Source organism: Monodon monoceros, unplaced genomic scaffold (genome assembly GCF_005190385.1).
Source record: "Monodon monoceros isolate NGI ecotype Baffin Bay Population unplaced genomic scaffold, NGI_Narwhal_1 Super_Scaffold_5, whole genome shotgun sequence".
NCBI classification, from domain to species: Eukaryota; Metazoa; Chordata; class Mammalia; order Artiodactyla; family Monodontidae; genus Monodon; species Monodon monoceros.
In genome coordinates this window covers 64,109,905-64,125,542 of record NW_021703782.1, presented here as the reverse complement: position 1 = coordinate 64,125,542, position 15,638 = coordinate 64,109,905, and the positions used below count along the sequence as shown (strand labels likewise).

The following is a 15,638-nucleotide window of genomic DNA, read 5'->3' as shown; positions in this document are numbered from 1 at the left end:
ATATAATGTGATATCCTGGTGGGACCCTGATATACAAAAAGGACGTTTGGTAAAAACGAAGTGATTCTGAATAAAGTATGGATTTCCAATACTAATCTATCAATGCTTCATCAGTTGTGACAAATGTACTGTAATAATATAAGATGTTAATAATAAGAGAAACTGGGTACAGGCCATACAGAAATTCTCTGTACTATTCTTAAGAACTTTTCTGTAAATTTAAAACAATTCTAAAATAAAAGGTTTATTTTAAAAAAACAACAAAACATTGAATATTGGCAGTTGCATATTATTTAACATAATACAGGATCTTTGTGAGAATTGAAGTAGAAAATATATGTAATTCACTTAACACACTGCCTGATTCAGGAGAAGTGTTCAATAAATGGTAGTTTTTATGAGGATGACTTTTATTATTATCATTATTGTTATTTCACACAAAATAACTGAAGATTAAGGGGTGAAAAAACGGTGGCATATGTTTATTCAGTATTTACTGTATGCCAAGTACTGAGGCTAACCAGTTGAGATTTAGCCATGGACATGATACACATGGCCCCTGGTCTCCTACAAATTTTGGATAGAGTGACAGCAGAGAGAAGCCATAGTTTGAGATGGTAGAGAAGACATAAAAACTTTATAAAATAAGGTAAACTTTGCAGAAATATAAAAGCACAGGAACTCATATAGAGCAAGAAAACACACTACTTAACCTGAGTAGTAGTACTAAGTACTATGTAGTAGTAGCCTGGAGGCTCCTGTGGGTATGTTTTAACCAACACTAGCTGATTTTCATAGTGATGAACTACAGTCTTCAAGGGAAAGTAATGAGGTTTTTCATATACTGTTTAATTAGTAAGTGAAATGTGTAGCAAAAATTTTAAAGGAGTAACTTTTATTGTTTGAAAAATCTGCTATGTGAGAAACCTCATTCCTTTTTATCATTCTACTTTTTATTATTTCTTAAAACTTCTTTAGTCTCCTCCCTTCACCCACATTTAGAAAAAAGTCAGCCCTCACATAATTTAATCCCATAACAAGGTTGCATGTGTAGCATAGCACTGTTTCTTACCACCCTGCTCTCTATCCCAAATGACACAGCTGCCTTGTCCTTTCCTAATTAGTTTTTTCCATATTTATTTGATGACCCTCACTTAATGCCTTCTTCATCTGTTAGCAATGGACCACCTAAGGCTTTTAGGATGAATATAGAAGCCCAGCTTATTCAGTATGTCAGAAAATAAAGTCACCTCAAATTTAAGACAATACTCCATTTCCTCAATAACAGTCCAAAAAAAAAAAGATTTTTTTAGGCTAATATCAATTTGTAAACTTACATGAAATAAGCAAATTTCTTCTTAGGATATTTAATTTTTCAATTTAGTTACACACCTTTAAAATAACATGTTACCTGAAATATTTTAATTTATAAATTCTTCATTTTGCTCTCACATTTCATTAGGCAGTTCAAACTTCTCACATGGCTTATTGACATCAGTGACTTTTTGTCATCACAAGAACTATTTTTTGAGTTATCTAGCACAGTTTTCCAGAACACATCGTGTTTACTTACATTTTAGTTGTTTCAGATACAGCACTTTCCAAATCCATGTGTGACTGGAAGTTTTATCTCAGACGAGATTCCTACTTGAATATATTAAAGCAGGTGGTTTTTTGTTGGATCTCTAGGTTATATGATAGCCATAACTTAACCAGTTACCATATTTCTTTTTCAAGTGATCTTTTGAAAACTTGCTTTATAATGATCCAACGCCTGCAATGTTCAGTCCTTTCCTAGGAATGTTTATTAAATTGATAGTAAAATTTTGCTACCTTTTTTAATGATTCTATCAGATGATCTTTTTAAGCATCCATATATACCATTGATTGAGGTTGTTTCAGACTAAGATATCTTCACAAATATGACTTTGTTGTTCAAAATAAAGAGATTAAGAGATGGCCCTTATTTAAGAAACTTTGTCAAGATTCAGTTGTAAGGTAACTTCCTCTTTTCTGAAGAAAATTTTAATTCCCCTTATATATAGACATATATGGGAATATAGGTAGGCAGTTTTAAATAAGGAGAGGTTTTAAATTTAGTAAATGAAAATTTGGCTTAATACAATAAGTTCTCTACAGTAGTGGTTTTTAAACTCTAGTGTGCCCTGGAGGGCTTGTTAAAACACATGGTTTTGCCCCACTGGAGTTTTTGATTCAATGGGTCTGGGGTGAGACTTAAGAATCTATATTTCTCACAAGTTCCAAATGATGATGATGTTGCAGTTAGGGACCCTACTCTGAGAAACAAGTGCTCTACAAAGTAGTTTAAATTACATAGAGCAATATTTTGCCTTCTTTTACACTACAGGTATCCTGACTTATTGTATGAACAAAACGTTACTGATTTCAGAAGGGATCTAGAACTGCAGAAATAACTGGCTGTTGCATTAAAATATTCTTTTAATGACATAGATTTCCTGCACATTGAAAGAAAATAGTCAATAAATCATTTTTTAAAGCAGTCATAAACCTTGGTATCACTTCAGATTATTTTACAGAGTGAAGTTACTGGTCTGAAATAAAATTGATTGTAAAATGCAAGTATTTATTATCACTATATAGTATTTTCATTAAAAAGGAATTTATTTTCCTTATCAAATAAAATTTTAGAAATAGTACATTGCTGTTGGAAAGAAAATGTATTGTGGTATTTAGGAACTAAATCCATCTAAGTAGTTGAGACATATGAGCTGGGCTCTGGTTTTGTTGAGATTAACATCTCTAAAGTAAATGAATGATCAGCCCTACCACAGGAAAGACATTTTAAAGTTAATAAAAACTAGCAAGTGACCTAATTTTATTATAAAACAGTAGATAAATTGATAAATAGGAGTGTAATCAGTAATATCAGAGCTTATTATTAAAAACTTACCTGAGAAATTCAATCTAAACTTAAATTAGAGTAACCTGAGAAATAGGTGGAACTCTTGCGTGACATAGTTTATAATTGCACTGAAGCTTTGAACAGCTTTAAAACAACAACAAAAAGCTCATATTCCTTTTACTTCTGTTTATATTTCAAAAAGGAATGGTCTAGTGTATCAAGAGCCATCCAAGTATTTCACCTGGTAATATGTCTTTTGGAAACTTATCCTAAGTAGTAGTACAAACAGAAGTTATAAGCACAAAGATTTTTGTTTCAGAATTCTTTTAGAATAGCAAAAACTTGGAAGCAACCTAAAATGTCTAATTACAGGGGGAAAGGTCATTAAATTACAGGATAGCTATGGAATGAAAACTATTTTACCATTTAAAATGTTCATTTTAAAAATTATATAGAACTGTGGGGTAATTCTTAAGATATAAGAGCAGAATATAAAATTATATTTTAAAATACATATGCATATGAGGAAAGGTAGAAGGGAAAATCCAAAAATAATAATAATAATTTTGTTAGGGTAGTTATTGAATGAACGATTTTTTTCCTACATCTCAGTCCAATGTGTTGCTGTATGTGTGTTTTTTGGTAACAAACTAGACCATATCACGTCCTACTTAGGAAGCTACAATTCTTGACTTGTATTGGATTTGCCCTACAGATACTGAAGTCAGGCCTCGTAAGTTTTGGAAATGATACAAGCCAGAAAACCCCTTTGCCTTCTACCAAATAGATAACTAAAGTTCCACTGTTGATTTAAGAGCTTCTGTTTCTGTTTTTTAATTTGTTATTTCAAGATTATGAGAATACATTCTTGATTACTGTGTGACATTTATGAGAGTTTTATGTTTTCTTTTTTTTATTCTTGGAAATTTGCTTCACAATGAGGTTATATTAATAGTCGTGCAGTATGTTTCTGTAGAAAGGCAAAGTAATGGTTCTTTTTATTTTTCTTTTACAGAAAAGAGCTGATCCTCTCTGGCACTTTAAATCCAATTAAGGACTTACATCTGGGAAAACTGGCCTTAACTAAGTTTCCAAAGAGTCCAGAAACATGGATTCACAGGTTTGGTTAATTTACACCATAGGATTCTTACTTAGAATTTAGAATGGCTGGAGAAAAAAAAAACAAACACAGAATGTGAAGCAGGTCACACAGTGATTCAGAGTATGAATTCTAAAGTCAAATTATATCTACATTTAAGTCTAGATGCCATCACTTTATGTGATCTTCAGAAATTGTTTAACCTCTTCAAGCTTTGGTTTTATCATTTGTAAAATGGGAATAATAATTATACCTGTCTCAGAGTAAATGGTTGAGTTTACATCAGATAATGCATGTAAACACTACCATAGTGCCTGGCATATATGAAATACTCAGTAAATTTTAGCTATTATTATTAACTATCTGAAGCAATCATGGAAATTGCATTTAGATATTCAACTGTAATGAGCAACTTGAGTTTTATTAAACTTGGATTTAATTCATTCAGGTGTGTTCCTGGTAAAGATGGTGGTGGTGATGGTTATGGTTATTAAAATTAACCAAGTAAGGGCAACTGAGGTGAATGGTGTGTGGGCTGAACTAGAGTTGCTAAGACCATAAATGCAAAGAATATTTTTAGGTTAAAGGCCTGAAGCAGATATCCAAAGTGCATGTAAGAACTCTTTTCAAAATCCTGGCTATCTGGAAGCATCCTACTCTTGGATCCCATGTAACTACTCTCTTTTGACTAAAATGAGATGGTGTAGGCTTACTGGTTGGGGTCAGTGAGGAGAATCTCTGAAGAAATCTGTTCTTAAGCCCCTTATAACTTTTCTTACATCCTGAGTATTTTTAGGATCTTAAAGTCAGTTTAAGGTTTCTTAACTGTAATCTTGCCTTTGGCTAGCCTTGCAGAGCAGCTACTTCCAAATGATATAGTTAGCTGTATTTTCTTCCTACTAGAAATAGGGATAGCAGACTACAGAGAGATATATGATTGTGTGCATAGAGGTTAGGAAAGGGGTGGTGGCAGGGGAAGGGAGTTATTAAATATGCAGCCATCATTTATTGGCTTATTATTTTATAAAGCAAGTTTTGGTTGTTAAAAATAACTTCTATTATTTGAAAATGACAAAATGAGTTTTCTTACTCAATTTTCTGTACCCTGGGTTGGAAATTTTTAATATAAAAAGAATGCTTTCTTATGAGAAAATATTTGTAAAACCTGAAGACATTAAGTGGTTAGAGACACTTTTTTAGTGCTTTTCATTTAAATGTATGCTAGTGAAAATCTTAAATAGACAAAGGGAAAATCTGTGGATAAAGACATTTTAAAACCTCCTTGGTGGTTTACCTAATCATATTGTATTTGTTTCCTTCCAGATTCTGTGCTATAATATAGAAATTTTGCTTCATGAAAGCTTAATACAGCTTCTTGTTTGCAAACAAACAAATACACGTAGGACGAGGCATGCACATATAATGAAAAGTGAACCGGGACTTCCCTGGTATCCCAGTGGTTAAGACTTCTCCTTCCAGTGCAGGGGGTGCAGGTTCAATCCCTGGTCAGGGAACTAAGATCCCACATGCCTCACCGGCCAAAAAAACAAAACTTAAAACAGAAGCAATATTGTAACAAATCCAATAAAGACTTCAAAAATGGTCCACATCAAAAAAAAAATCTTAAAAAATAAATAAAAGTGAACTATGCTCCTCTTGATTATTTACCAGCCATTAATTAATATCACCCCCTCCCACACACACAGTACCACCACACACACACACACACACACACATACGTTGCCTTTACATTTCCTGGCCAAATGAAGTTCTGAAGTTGTCATTTTGGAACTGATGACATTCTCTTTTTGACAAATGTTAACATTTCGGAAAGCTTTTTGTTTAATCTTTGTCCTTTATTCCCTGCCACCACCCATATCCGTGCTGCTCAAATTAATTATGTCTTTAAAAACAAAAACAACAAAACAACCCCCCCCCAAAAAAAAGTTTGAAAACTGGGCATTGTTTTGCATTGTCTATGAATGGAAATTAAATTGAGAATAAAGAAAACTCTGGTTGTTTTCCTCTGTGGTTTATTTTCTTTCCTCATTTCTTTCCCACATGTTACCTTAACAGGCGATGGGTGCTACAACAGCTAATTCAGGAAACCTCCTTGCCTTCCTTTGTGACCAAAGGAAACTTGGGAATAATTCCTGCAGAAAGGACACAGCAACTAATACGAGAAGAGATGGAGGTCTGTGGTGAAGCAGCAGGGAGATACCCAAGCAACTATAATGCCTGGTCCCATCGCATCTGGGTTTTACAGCACCTGGCCAAGCTAGATGTCAAGGTAGGGCTGTTATTCTATGTCCCTAGGCATACTTCCTGCCTGCCATTTAAATCTTCTGGTACTATATAGTAGTTCCTTCTCAGAGGAGCTTTAAAAGAAAGAAGTAGAGGAACTAATGACCCAGTAGGCCGGAGAGGATTGTAAGAACTGATACCTCCCGAGAAACCCTGGTAATTTTTTTTTTAAAGTTTGCATTCCTCACCAGCACGGTTTTGACACTCTTAAGGCTAGTCCATTGGTAGAACAAAGCAGGTTTAAGCAGTAAGGAAGACAGCATAACTCATTTTGCCCTGAAACAGGAAGAGATTATTAAACCTTATGGAACTGAAATTGTTCTTTCTTGGTAGTCTTTTGTTTTGTGACTTAAAGTGCTAAATCAGCTGGCTGCCTTTTCACAATCTCCTCTGCTGGGGAGGGAACAGAGGATCTCACCCAGGTGTTCCCAAACTTGGCTGAATCTGTAAATTACCTGAGAATTCCTGTGTCCCACCCCAGGCCTACTGAACTGAAATGAAGGTAGGATTTAGAGATCAGTATTTTTCACAGGCTCGGGGTTATTTGGATGCAGAGCCAGGTTGAGAACTGTCACAGCCTAATCCTTTTAGTTTAGAAATGAGGAGATGGAAGTTTCCATAGAATTTTAATGGCTTGGACTTAGCCACGGTTGTACCATTTATTACTCATCAGAATGAGAGCCAGGTATCCTTGTGCTCCTTCTTACATACTACAGCTTCTCTATTTTTTCTTCACTTCTTGTGGTATCAGTGCCTTAAGAATCTAAGGTACTCTTCTAAAAGCTTCCCAGGCTTTAGACAATTTAAAGGGGTCAGAATGTCTCATGTGGTGCTTTCAGATTAATAGCGAAGCATTCTCTAATTTTTACTCACCACCCCCTTCCTACGTCTCCCTTCAGGCCTCCTCTCCCCTCTCCCCTCTCTCTGTCCTAGCCAGAGATTCCTCCAGGATAATTAGGAGAGCCTTCACTTCTGAGGGATTTTAAGCCAACAGTTCTGGAAGAGAAGCCCTTCCCTCCAGTTTACATGGCTTTGCATTTCAGGAGGGGAGGCTACCTAATGGAGTGGAAAGAGAAAAGACAATCACATTAACCTGAGTTCAGATTCTGGCCCTATTAGCTGTGTGTGTAAAGTAAGGCTTTAATGTTTTCATCTGTAAGATAGGGGCTCTACTGCCTGCCTCAGTGGATTACTGAGAATTACTTGGGGTAATGTGTATAAAGTACTGGGCACCTAATAGAGGCTCACTAAATTTTAGTTCCTTTCTCTGCTCCCCATAGATAGAAAACTTAGATGAAACTTGCCCACCAATTTGCTAGGTCAACTCAGTGCAATTCATTCATGAAAAAGTAGTGAAACCCTATCAGTCCCAGACACTGTTGTATACACTGGGTGAGGCATAAAGACAAAAAGCTTGCTCTCAACAAATTGAAAAATCTAGTTGAAGAAACACATACCGACAGTTACAAAGCAGTGTGACACTTGCAGGAACTGAGGGAATCTCCGGGTACAGTGGGATCACAGAAATGGCTCCTCATCCAGACTGGGCTCATTGGAAACAGCTGCCAGAGGGAGGGATGCTACACTGTGGGGGTGTCTGGAGGAATGAATTCAAGTTATCTGGTGGGTTGTGAGGGATATGGAGTGCTTTAAAACCAGTCATCTCCACTCCACAACTTGGTATCCTGTGGGAGGTGGAAAGAGGTAAGGGGAGGGTTGAGGATAAAGGAAGGCAGAGTCCAGGTAAGCTGAGAGGTCTTTGGAAACTTTCCTGCCTTTATGTGAACCTTTTAAAGTGGCATTTCCATAAATCAGAAACATGAGGCCAAGGTGAAATTCTTGGTTCCTTGAGACCATCCATTGTTGAAGATGACAACGCGTTAGTAATGTGTTGACTTATCTGCCCTGGTCCACTGCTAGCCTCACATGTTGTCAGTCTGCCCTCCTCTGCCCTTGGGGTGACTTGGCACTCTTCCTGTCACCACTGCCACTGTCTCTCACTCTCAGTGAAGTGCACTGAATTTACAAAATCCCCTTTCTGTCCTTGTAAGCCATTGGGCCCAGCTAGGAGATCATGTATTATGCTTTGCCTGTTAGAGGAAGTAATCACAAAAGTACCAGTTGTCTAGAGCAGCTTAAAAATACATATGAACTGAGTGGCATTTTTTTACTTAGAAAACTGAATATGATTTTTTAAAGTGCTCATATTCAGCATTGATAAGGGTATAAAAACAAGCATTGTAGAAATTGGTATAATCTTACCAAAGGGCAACATGGCAGCATTTACCAGATGTTACCCCCCAAAATGTGTGTTATCTCTAATCTAGCAGTTCTGCTTCTAGGAATTCATCCTAAAGAAAAACTGGGAGGTGCATTATGATATAGTGATTAAAGGCTACACTCAGTGGTCATACAGACGTAATTTGAATCTTGACTCTCCCACCAATTTGCTGTGTGGCCTTAAGAACGTTGCTTAGCCTCTCTAACCTTCAGTTTTCTCATCTGTAAATTGGGGATGATGATAATTCCTACCTCATCGAGGGACGTAAATTAAGTGGGAGAATCTACATAACGTGGCTCTCACAAGTGCTCATACTAATTGATCAATAAACACTGGCTGTTATATTAAATATGGGAGTTTGGTATATAAAAATACCGTTTATGATAGTGAAAGACTGGAAACAGCCTCATCCTCTAGTAACAAGGGATTGGTTACATTACAGCCCATCACAAAGTAGAATATTTTATTGCTACCAGAAATTATATTCTAGAAGATTATTTAAAGAAAAATGTTCATTATAGGTTAAGGATATAAAACTAAATAAGAGATGGGCCTACTACAATTTTTTTTATGTTATTAGCGTTGAATGCTATTTAACGTGTTTAGAACAGTACCTGGCGTATTGTAAGTGCTCAACAGATATTTATACACACAAACACAGTGCTGTTACAGATATATTTTCTTATATTTTCTATAAGCATGCATTTTCTAGTCAGAAAAAAAAGGTTAGAGAATAAAGAATGTTTACCAGTGGTAGGGAGTAGAATTATGAGAGGTTTTAATTTTCTATTTTTTGTTCCCTGTAATGTTTGTGTGTTTCAGTGGACATATACTGAAGTAAAATTTTAAAATAGTCTAATTTGAGGGTGGGGTGGAAGGAAACAGTCACAGTTGAACAGAGTTCATTACTACTAGCCAATTGAAAGCTGATACCGTGTGTCACCTGAAAAAGCACATAGGGTCATTTCTCCAAAAAAGATATACAAATGACCAAGAAAGACATGAAAAGATGTTCAACAGCATTAACCACTGGGGAAATGCCAATCAAACCACAGTGAGATACCATTTCACACAACTAGGATGACTAAAATAAAAAAGACAATAACAAGTGTTGACAAGGATGTAGAGAAATTGGAACCCTTATACATTGGTGGTAGGAATGTGAAACAGTGCAGCCACTGGGGAAAAGTTTGGCATTTCCTCAAAAAATTAAACATAGAAACACCATGTGTGACCCTACAATTCCACTGCTAGGTATATATCCAAAAATATCGAAAGCATATGTTCATACCAAAGTGTGTATGAGAATGTTCATAGCAGCATTACTCATAAAAGCCAAAAAAAAAAAGTAATACCCCAAATGTCCAGTATCTGAGGAATAGAAAAACAAAATATGGTATATCCATACAGTGGTCTGTTATTCAGCCATAAAAAAGGAATGAAGTTCTGATAAATACTATAACATGGTGAACCTTGAAAACAATATGCTGATTGAAAGTAGTATTCCATTTATATGACATATTCAGAATAAGCAAAGCAGATTAGTGGGTGCCAGAGGATAGGGGGAATGGGGAATTAGAGGACTCCTAATAGGAATAGGGGTTGTTTTGGAGATGATGAAAATGTTTTGAAATTATAATCATCAGAGATAGGCAAATGAAAACCACCTCACTCCTCTCAGAGTGGCTGTCATCAAAAAGTTTATCATCAAAAATAACAAATGTCGGCAAGGATGTAGGAAAAAGGGAACCCTAGTACACTGTTGGTGGGGATGTACATTGGTGCAGACACTATGGAAAACAGTATGGAGGTTCCTCAAGGAACTAAAAATAGAGCTACCATATGATCCAGCAATCCCACTCTTATTTTTTCATAAATGCTGCTTTTCTTTTTATCATTCCATTTGAAATTCTTTAGTTTGCAGATTTAAAGAATTCACTGCTGAATTTTGTCTTACCTACTTAAAAAAGCCATTTATCATTGATGTTAAGTAAGTTTGAGACAGATAGTGAAAGTCATGAGCACTTGAAAATTCCTGTTATTCTTGCATCATGTTTTTGTAGTAAACCCTTAGAATTAAGTAGTGAACAAAACAGACATGGTCTCTGCCCTGATGACACTTACAGTGAAGAAGAAATAATTACATTGAGTCTATTGAACAAATAGTAAGTTAGGTATAATACAGATTCATTAAATGCAAGAGGAAGTTTCCATCAAAGTGATCTCTGAATTTATATTTTTCCTTCAATATAAGCATTACTTGAAAATGAACACCCAAATGTCTATCATTATTTTAGAATCTGTCTTTTCTATGTGTGTGCCAGTCAGAATGTGATCAAAGTCTAGGGAAAGCTCTGTAAATTCTGCGGCAGTAAAAAAAAAAAAAAAAAAAAAAATCAATTACTTTATAAAAGAAAGGGAAAATTAGAATTTACTGAGCTTCCACTAAGTGCAAGCTTCCACTAAATGACAACACTGTGTTGGGCATTATATACAAAATATTGGTAGGAATGGTGTTGTCAAAACAAGAAATGAGTCGGAAGAGAAATCCAAAGCATTAATGGAGAAAGTAAAACCTTTGGCAATTCCTCATTTCACTTCCCTTTTTTCTTCCTACAAGATTCTTCTTGATGAACTATCTTCTACTAAACACTGGGCGTCCATGCATGTTTCAGACCACAGTGGATTTCACTACCGCCAGTTTTTATTAAAGTCTTTGGTTAGCCAAACTGTGACAGATGGTTCTGTATTGGAGCAAAATACGTTGAGAAGTGAGCCAGCTATAGTTCTTCCAAAAGATGAAGAAGCAGTGGCTTCAGCAGAGGAATCAAGGATAAATCTTCCCCATCTTCTAGAAGAAGAAGTTGAATTCAGCACTGATCTTATTGATTCCTACCCAGGACATGAAACCCTTTGGTGTCATAGGTAAGAGAAAGGAAGATCTATTTCCTGCATAAAACTTTGTGTGTCCTTATGAGAGCTACAGAAGGTCTTACATCTGACTCGTGCCTACTTGGGTAAATATGGTAATCTGATTGTGGAACTTTGCCTGAGTGCTTCAGAGGAGTTTGTGTTACCATATACTCCTCCTCATGGTCATGATCAATATGAAGTTCCTCATGCAGATCTTTGCCAACGGCTCAAGATGGTGGCGTTCATCCTTGACTGTGCCACAGAATAAGGTGTGTTACTTTCAAACTAAAGAAAGTTTCTGGACTCCCTCCTTGGAGATCCTGATACTTAGCATATCTGGGATGGAGTGCTGCCATCTGTTTTTTAAAATATAAAGAAAAAACCCTGACAGGTAAATTTGATGCACAGTCAGGGCTGAGACCATTGATTAGACCCTGAGAATAGTTAGACATTTTTATTGTTCTTCCCAACCGTGATGGCCTGCAGATTAATTTACCTTAAGTATAATCTCTTGACACTTTTTGCTTTTTTAAAGTAATATGTACTTTGGGAGTGAATCAGGATTATTAGGAAGGAGTGAAAGAGGGTTAGCAACCTCATAACTTGAGTTTTAAGAACCTTTGACTGTACTTTTCATGTTGAAATGAAATCCAGGTATGGGAACCCCCGATTGATTTATTTTGGATTATCATTTAGTTGGAGGCATCTCTGGCATTATATCTACAGATTTTACTTCAAGTTACAGGATTCTGTTTGTAGACAAAAGAGTTGCCTGTGTTAGGCGGGAGGTAGGCATTTTAAATATTTGTGTATTTTTTAAGTTAAATGTGATTTGTTCCCTTTTTCCAGTCTAAATATATTTGGAAGATATATCAGAAGATGGAAGACAGTCCCCCTCTTTGGCATCTTCATAAATACAGAATTTTCTTCTTCCCTTAAAAACAAAACATTTTTATTACACATTTTTAGGAGAGAAGATAGATCTTGACTTGCATGTTTTGCTGTTACCGATTTTTTTATTGCTGTTTTATATTTAGACACATTAATAGCAAGACTCAAAGAATATTAAAAATTATATTTGTGTTTGAGAGAGAGCTAGATCATTAGAACAGAAACTTTCTTTGTTTATATAAAGATTAATTGGAGTTTGGAGTGGGGAGAAGAGACAGTTGGGATGACCTGTATATTACAGGAATGAATTATATTTTCTACTGATTCAGTGCCCTAAAGCAGCTTATCAGCCCTTTTAAGATTTGTCCTCTGTAAAATGGGTGTTATATGCTCCTTTGTCTGCTCCCAAATAAGCTGGGAAAATGAATAGAATTCTCTTTTAAGGGCTTAGAGTTATTAATATGAATGATGAAGTATAACAACCTAGAAACTACCTAAGGTAGTTTACCTTATTTCGTACAGAGATGTGCACCCCTTTGAGTCACAATTTTTGGAAATTAGGCACATGTATCTTCATTTTTAACAAATAACTCCAGATGATTCTAAGGGCAGGAGAACTCTCCTTAGAGGAAGAACAGGAACTGTGTCTTTTAACATACTTTTCTCAGAGCCCAGCACATCCCTACTGCATGTCGGTGTTTAATAAGACTATAGTGCTGGATTTAGGGGAGAATTCAGAAGGTTTCTAAGATAATAAGTCCAACCACAGTAGTTCTGTTCTTATTAAAGAAAGTATTGGATAGAGGCCATACACTAAGCCTCTAGAGGAGCTAATATTTAATTCTCTTGTTTCTGAAAATCACTTGTCTTTTAGGATATCAATGAGGTTAATCTTTGGTTTTGTTTTATATTTTAACTTATAGCGGAGATTGAGCTAAGACCCATTTCTAGTTTCATATTATAGTAACAGGTGTAACAACACCAAGTGATTGTCATCATCTTAGTCCATTTTTTTTAAACACCTTTGGGGTAGCATTCTTTCTCACAAACCAGTAATCTGGGTTTGTGAGGCTCTGTCCAAATACCCAGAGACTACATCTTAACTATTCTTCCTCCTTCCCCCAGATAGCTCTGGGTTACGAAGTGGGCACTGAACTGAGTACTGTATGTTTTAAGATTATCGACTTTTTTGTGTTTTCTGAAAAGCTTGACTTTGTGATGTGATTTTTCTTTTTCTATTCTCTTCCTTACCCTCCTCTTTCACAGGCGGCATGTTTTCTATCTTCAGCATCACTTAAATGGTAGGTTTCCTCACAGCGTGGTCCAGTTGTCACCTGCAGACAGCCCAGGGGGGACTTTGAGTGACTTGCACCTCATCCCAGCAGGACCGCATACATCTCAGGCAATGGAGGTGGATGGACTCAGTGACTCTAGCAAGCAAGGCTATTCCCAGGAAACCAAACGCCTGAAGCGGACCCCTGCTCCAGACTCCCTGGGCCTGGAAATGGAGCACAGGTTCATCGATCAAGTATTGTCCACCTGCCGGAACGTGGAGCAGGCCAGGTTTGCCAATGCATACAGGAAATGGCTGGTTACGTTGAGTCAATGAAAGAGGTGGATTAGTCCTGCAAGGTTCGCCTTTTAGTGCAATATTGCTTTCCTTTCTTATTTACATAGTTGCATGAACTGTTTGCTATTATTGTCTAACTATATGTGCTTCATCTTTAGGTTAAAAGTCCATAGTAAATCTTTCATTTTATTTATTTTGTTAAGAACTGGCATTCCTTTGGGGATAAAATAATTGTGTAGTTCCTTCCTGCTGAACAGTGAGTCTTAATTTTTTTCTTTTAAACTTCTCATCCTTTATATTCCTGTACTTGAGGCTTTTCTCATTTGGTTCTCCAGATTGGTTCACACACACCTCAACCCGCCTCAGTGTGGTTGCTGCATAGGCTAGTTTTTTTTTTTTTTTTTAATTAAAAATTTATGTTGTAGTTTAGCTTAAGAACAATACAAATTCAAAATTACTTGATCTAATTGTTGTTTTGAGAATCAAATGGCCAGATGGATGGATGTGTGAAAATACACACCATTTCTCTTTCTCTAGTATGTTCTGCTCAAGTCATAGACCAACATAACCAAAGTCAGAAGTATTGGAATTTATATGAACAACATGCTTCCAATATAGTCCATTTTAAAAATGGTTATTTTTTAAAAAAATTTTAAGAGTTTATGTAATTGTAGTAGAAAATTATTTTTACTACTAGCTTTGATAGGTTGTTTTTACCTCAATTAAAATCAATTTTAAAAAAACCTAGAATGCTGTTTTTAGTTATTACTACTTACTTTCCTCCAAATTCACCATGAAAAATGGGAAGCTTATGCATAGAAATGTGTCCATTAAAAATCTTCCTTTTTAAAATTTAAGTTATTAAGGATACACTGGATAAACTATAAAGTTTTTGTGAAGTGATTATTAAAAGTTTACTGGCAAAAGCCAGGGGGGATGAATAGTTTTGAAGGTTAGTTCTTCAGTCTTTATTTTAAAAAATAAAACAATTTAAAAACTTTGATACTAAATTTATCAGGGACAACGTACCAAAGTATCCACCTTTTAGCTGTATCTTATCTTTTCAATAATAAGGGCTGGGTTTTGTAGGTAGGTGAGGCAGGTGTGGGGAAAGTTCCAGGTAATGTCTAATGTCTTAATATGAAAGAATGCTTTGCATTTCTTCTTTCCACACACCTTTCTCTTTATTTTCCCATTCCATTTTTTTGTCATCTCCACTTTTGTATATTTTTCCTTATCTGTTGTATTTCATGGATGTGTACTAAACATAATCTCCTCTCTGTTTCCAGTTAATTCCATACCCCATTAAACACACGCACACACACACAATATGAATATGAACTGCCCCTCTAAAAGTTCCCTTAATGATGGAAGTTGTCTATTATCCTGTGTGTGTTTGAAATGTAATAGTGGCAGAAACAAGTGCACTATGCTTTGCCTGTTTTCCTCTTTATATGCTAGGTCACCTGTAGGGTGAGAAGACAGATGTAGGGAAAAGCAGACCTCTCCTATACCACTGTTACGGAGACTCTGGACTTGAGTGAGGAGCATTTCTTTAAGGGAAAAGAATAGGTCCTTTACTTGTATGTCATGATTTTGTTGAGTGGCAAACTGTCAAGTGAGACTTAAGAACACCAAAAAAATTGTCTAGACTGGTCCTTGTAGACAGAAGCTGCCTGTCCTTCTCTCTTAGGGC

At 35.9% G+C, this 15,638-nt stretch overlaps 1 protein-coding gene across 3 annotated transcripts in view; it reads left to right on the top strand.

The window, feature by feature from the left end:
• The window catches only part of PTAR1 (protein prenyltransferase alpha subunit repeat containing 1), a 39,552-nt gene extending 25,011 nt beyond the window's left edge, over positions 1-14,541 (top strand). For all 3 annotated transcript variants that reach the window (XM_029203424.1, XM_029203425.1, XM_029203426.1), the window contains 4 exons: positions 3,900-4,004; positions 6,060-6,273; positions 11,189-11,493; positions 13,639-14,541. In XM_029203424.1, coding sequence (XP_029059257.1) covers positions 3,900-4,004; positions 6,060-6,273; positions 11,189-11,493; positions 13,639-13,981 — 967 coding nt within the window. In that variant the 3' untranslated portion in view covers positions 13,982-14,541. The remainder of the gene's footprint in view (positions 1-3,899; positions 4,005-6,059; positions 6,274-11,188; positions 11,494-13,638) is intronic.
• Positions 14,542-15,638: the final 1,097 nt, after the last annotated feature.